General features: G+C 51.7%; 1 protein-coding gene across 1 annotated transcript in view; it reads right to left on the reverse strand.

The window, feature by feature from the left end:
* LOC309964816 (uncharacterized protein C14orf132) overlaps positions 1–3,810 on the reverse strand; it is a gene marked incomplete at both ends in the record, with an annotated part of 48,690 nt that extends 44,880 nt beyond the window's left edge. The window contains one exon of the mRNA XM_082844010.1: positions 3,784–3,810. Within this exon, the coding sequence (XP_082700136.1) occupies positions 3,784–3,810 (27 nt within the window). The remainder of the gene's footprint in view (positions 1–3,783) is intronic.
* Positions 3,811–6,000: the final 2,190 nt, after the last annotated feature.

Here is a 6,000-nt window from a genome sequence, read left to right on the forward strand (position 1 = left end):
GAATCTCCAGGGACTCAGGGACTGTGTAGAGTGGGGCTGGGGTGTTTCCAGGGTGGGGGAAAGAGAGGCTGAGTGCCTCCAGGGCTCAGGGTCGAGCTGAGTCTTCACATCTTCAGCGACCACAGCCTCTTCTAAGCCCAAACCCACAGCCCGGTGTACCCGCACCAGGGAGGGCACATCTGCATAAGAGGATTTGTTGGATAACTGATGTCCACTCTGTACATCCAAGAAGAGTGTCTTTTTTTTTTTTTTTTTTTTTTTTTTTGCGGTACGCGGGCCTCTCACTGTTGTGGCCTCTCACTGTTGTGGCCTCTCCCGTTGCGGAGCACAGGCTCCGGACGCGCAGGCTCAGCGGCCATGGCTCACGGGAGCAGCCGCTCTGCGGCATGTGGGATCTTCCCGGACCGGGGCACGAACCCGTGTCCCATGCATTGGCAGGCGGACTCTCAACCACTGCGCCACCAGGGAAGCCCAGGAGTGTCTTTCTGAGGCTTAGTTTTTGAGCGGGAAATCTATCTAAGATGGCATATATCCTCCAGGTCTTTTTAAGCCATGAAGAGGTCATATTTCACAGCTTGGTGAAGCGGAAGAGACTTGGATTTTGGAGCCACAAGAATATGGTTTCTTTTACTCCATCAGTGAATCAAACAGGTGTGCACTTCCGACTCCATCCATCCCTCCAGCTGTGGCCTCTACGGGCGGCTGGGGTTTTCCCAGGGCACTGCTTCAATTATAAGCTATTCCTGCTCAGTCACCTACAGTGGCTCCCACTGTCTACTGATTAAATGTGAACTTCTCTTCCTGGGCAGTTAGCACCTTCTACAACCTGGCCCTGGCCTCTGTCTCCCAGTTCTACTGTGCTCCCCACCCTCCAGTTTCCTGAAGGATTCTGTGAATATATTCTGGGCTTTCCTACCTCCATGCCTCTCTGCTTATTTTTTATTTTTTTGGCCACTCCGCGTGGCTTTCAGGATCTTAGCTCTCCGACCAGGAATTGAACACGGGGCCATGGCAGTGAAAGCGCCAAGCCCCAACCACTGGACCGCCAGGGAAGTTCCATACCTCTCTGCTTAGAATGCCCTTATTTCCAGGTCCGCCAGGGGAAATCTGCCTCTAGTTCCCATCCATCAGAACTCCCAGCCTCAAGTACCGATGAACAGGTGTTTGGCGCAGGGGCATGTGACACCTCAAACTCACTATCTTTTCCGGTTAATGGCTTTTCCTGCACATACATCTTGTCTTACCCTCATCCAATCATCTAACAGATGCTTGTGGAAGGCCTACTTTATACCAGGCATTTTGGTCGCCCTTTCAAGGAATGGCCTGGTCCATCATTTCTCCACTACTCTCCAAACATCCAGAAAGAAAATCTACATCCCAGTCAACTTTGTCCCCCAGCATCCCTGTCCCAGTGCCTGACACAGAGCTTGGCACAAGGCAGGCACTCAACGTTAGCTGAACAAGTGGACGGAGGCCTTCACGTGTCTCTATCAAACTGCCCTCTGCTGACGTGTGGGGATATCGACTTGGTCACGTGCAGCAGTCACTGTACACCCACAGCATATCCTGTGCGCTCACTGTGCCAAGCACTGCTACGGACACAGGAGCATCCTTCACATCACCATACCACCTCCCAGAGCAGTCCAGGTGCTGGGGGACGGTGGGAGGCCCCGGGACCCTTGTGGGGATAAGAGGGACAGAGAAACACCAGAATGAAATCCATTAGATCACAACGCACCATGAGGAGAGCACTTCCTGGGGGGAGGAGGAGAGATGAGTCATCTTTAAATATGTCCTTCCTGTCCCTTATTTTGTGTCTTTCTCAGGGGGAAGCAATAAGGTGGAAACCCAGCAGCTTTGCAGATCCTCAGACCCAGATTTGAAACCCATTTTCCTCCTTGCTAATGGTGTGTCCTGGGCAAATCGTTTCATTTCGCTGAAGTTTGGTATCCTGATCTGTAATATGGGGATAACAGTGCCAATGTCACAGACGTGTAAGGATTTACTGTAATCAGGTGTGTAAGCGCCCGCGTCTGGCACATAGCAGATGCTCAGCAAAACGTCAGCATCTCTCCCCGTTTGGTGACGCTTCACGTTTCTGTCCCTGCAGCTAACCCAGGACTGAGTGTGTAATCAATGCCCAAACATCTGTCCACAGTAATAAACTGACCACATTAAACTTGAATTGTAAAAAAAAAGAAAAATAAAAAACCAGAACTCCATCTCTGCGCAGGCTCTGCCTATATAGATATGCTGAAAAGCCCTATGTTTATTTTGTCAAGTTACCATAGCAACTCCTGATGCTCCAGCCAGCCCCAGAATTAGCAGTTATCAATTTATCTTGTAACCATGGAAATGCCAGCTGTTTGGTGGGATCCAGAGCTGGGAGGCAGAGGTAGATATCGTGTGAGCTCTTCTCCCCTCTAGAAATAAATCCGGTGAAGCCTCCTCCGTCCACGCAGTTAACAGTCAGCACTATCTAAAATGATGTCCATATGACAATATTTATAAACATGGGTTTAGGAACAGGAGACAGAAAATTAGGCAAAAAAAAAAGACCAGCATGGCTCATGGGAGCAATTAGCATTATGGAAAACCTGTTAAGAGACTGCCAAGAGCTGGAATCTGGGTTCCCTTGAGCCAACCTGGGGATTCTGCACCCATTCGTGCTTGCGTTGGGAGCTCGCTGTCCCTACTGCCTAGATTTTGCTGTTACTTTTTAAACAGATTTCCACCATGGTGAAGTTTGGGGGAAAAGGAAAGTGTGCCCTGAAACTCCATTCCCTGGAAAAGTAAACAGCAACCAGTGGAGCCCCTGCCACATGCCCAGGGGACAGAGGGAACCTGGGGGGCCTTCCTACCCCTGGGCTCCCAACATAACCAACTCGATAGAAGGTGCAAGGTCTGAATTTGGTACTTGGGGACTTACTCTCCTAGCCCAAATGCGGTGGCCCTTCCCTGGAGCCAGACTGTAACTCCAAAAGGCCACAGACAGCTCCAGCTCCGGAAAGCAGGCGTTTGCCTTTGTTCTGCCTCCAGAGTTAAGGCACCAAACATAAAGATCGCTCCACGCTCAGAGCTTCCGGGGATTCCCCTGGAGAAAAAAATCCCAGCGATGAGAGGTCATCTGTTTCGTCTGCCACTGGGAAACTGTTTTGTGTCGAGAGAAGAGTTATGGTCGCGCCGGGCACTGATGGCTACAGACTCAGCACAAAGCAGAAAAAGGAGCAAACGAATGCTGTGCTCTGGCGCTTGGCTGGTCACAGAGCGCGTCTCGCCACCTTCCTCGGGCTACAGAGTCTGTGGTCTCCACCAGACGGGAGAAAAGTGAGGTGGGAGGCGTCCGAGGTCAGCAGCAAGTGACAGATTACCCGGCGCCTCGGGAAGATACAGAATGGGGAAGAGCGAGGCTGCCTGCCCACCCGGGTACGCACGGATCTGGGCTGCCCCGCCTTGGAGAGCTGCGAGGCAACGGAGGGAGGACAGCAGGTGGGGGATGGGCAGGGAGGGGACCCCTGCCGAGGCCCCTCGCACAGGTCGATCCGGGGAACACTGGGCGCACAGCCTGCCCTGCCCCCGGGAGTCATGCTCGCGGCCCCAGACGCGCGCACCCAGTGGGGATGCCAGCTCCGGACAAAGGACCCGCGCTCGGATCGCCGGCGGGCGCCACCGCCCGGCCTGAACCCTCCCGGTGCGCTCAGCCCCGGCGGGGAGGGCGAGACCGTGGCCCCGAACCTGCCCAAACTTGGCGGCCCGGGGCGCGCGTGGAAAGAGCCCCATTACCTGTGCGGCCATAAAAGACAGATCCATGGTGTCGCTGCTGCCGCCGACGCTCGAGTTCTCCCTGCTGCTGCTGCTGGTCCAGCCGCCCGCACAGCTGGCCGGGAGAAGGCCACGCAGCGCGCAGGCCTCCCCGAAACCCCGCGGCGGCGACGCCGACCTCGGCAACCGAGTGGGGGCGGCAGGTCCCGAGCCCGCGCGGCGCCTTCAGCTCCCTCTGCGCTCACTGGGTGGAGGGCTTGGAGCCTGGGGGCGGGGCGGGGCGGGGCTCGGGGGTGGGGAGAGGGCAAGGCGCCCCTTCACGTGACCACTCCCTGCCCCACCCCCGAGGGCGGGGCTCGGTGGAACCCCTGAGGGCTCACAGTCGCTTCCCTCCGCGTGCTGGAGGGAGGAGCAGAAGCACGAGGTCGCTTATCTAGTCGGTGCAACAAGCAGCCCAGAACCCAAGTCCAGTGCTGTTGGCGTCCTGCCCCGTGCTGTTGAGCCCAGTTCCCTAGGGGGCCAGCGGTGCTTTCGTGGGGCTGGCTTGCCAGGGTCAGGGTTAACAGGCTTTTTGTACCGACACTGCGCCCAGAGTCCGGTGTCCTCGGGGCTCTCGAACTGGGCAGAAGAAGGTTTAAATCCTAGCTCTGCTCTTGCGGCTTGGGCCAGGTAGTGGCTCTCTGAGCCTGGGTTTTGTCATCTGTAAAATGAAGAAAACAGAACCAGAGAGTTTAATGAGATCATGAATCTGGTACACGGTGTCTTCAATAAGTGAGAGCTCTAACATGGCTAATAACATAACAGAGACTAAACTGTGAATGGTGCCTTCTAGAATTGCACAGTGCACAACTTGCACAACTGGTACCTTACGGCCCTGTTTTAATCTTTCCCTACCTCCAGCAAGTATCCCAAACGTGCGGCCGCAATAGCTAAAATGAGGACAGTGGCAGAGATGCCGGAAGGAGCCTATTCCCATGTGTGCATGTGTGTGTGTGACACTGGTAGGGACTGGGTTGTGCGTTACCTGTGCAGCCATAAGGACAGATCCATGTATGTCCCTACTGCTGCCTGTGCTCGAAACCTCGCTGCCGCTGCTCGCCCAGCAGCCTGCACAGCTGACGGGGAGAAGGCCATGCAACGAGCAGGCGTCCCCGAACCCCACTGTGGTGGCAGCACTGACCTCAGCAAATGGGACCAGTGCCTTACTGACAATGTTTGTGTCCCCTCAAAATTCATATGTTGAAACCAGTCTGATAGTATTTGGAGGTGGGACCTTGGAGAAGTAATTAGGTCACTCGGTCATGAGGGTGGAGCTCTGGTAAGGGGATTAATGCCCTTTTAAGAAGAGACACCAGAGCAGAAGTTCATTTTAATTGAGTCAAAGTTTATTAATATTTAACTATACACTTAGCCCTTGTTGAAGAAATCCTTTCTCAACTTGAGACCATGGAGATAGTCTCCTGTAGTTTTTAATTTTTGTTTTATTTTTTCATATTTCAGCCCTTTTCTTACTGATTATTTTTTTGGTACAGGTTAAGGAAGAAATTTCATCTTTTCCATATTAATAATCCATTATCCCATCCCTTTTATTGACCAGTCCAGCCCTTTTTGTTTGGTGTTGATTAGCAGCACCAAATTTGTCAAGTTTCAATCTAGATGTGGGCCTGTTGATGGGTTGTCTATTCTAGTCCATTGATTGTTCCTCTGTTTCTGCAGTAATGCTGTTCTGACTTAGCTACCATGGTGGTTAATTTTATCTGTCAAGTTGACTGGGCCACAGGATGCCCAGATAGCTGGTTAAACATTATTCTGTATCAAACTGGGGAGAAATTACATCTTTACTATGTTGAGTCTTCCAATCCAGTATGATCAGAGACATACTGAAGACAATATGTTCCTCCATTTATTTAGACTTTTTTGATTTTTTTTAATCAGTGTTGTGTAGTTTACAGCATACAAGGCCTGGACATGTTTGTTAAATGCTCACCTAAACATTTCTTTCTTTTCTTTTCCTTTTTTTAGTGACTATAAATGTTTAGGTATTACACTTTAATTTTGATGTCCATGTGTTCATTACTAGTATATAAAAATATCATTGATTTTGTATGTTCGTCTTGCATTCTATGACCTAGAACTTACTAGTTCTTGGAATTTTTTGGTAGATTCCTCGGGATTTTCTATGTGGGAAATCATGTCATCTGCAAAGAGGGACCATTTTGTTTATTCCTTTCTGATCTG

Source organism: Leucopleurus acutus (assembly GCF_964270905.1).
Source record: "Leucopleurus acutus genome assembly, chromosome: 1".
Taxonomy (NCBI): Eukaryota; Metazoa; Chordata; class Mammalia; order Artiodactyla; family Delphinidae; genus Leucopleurus; species Leucopleurus acutus.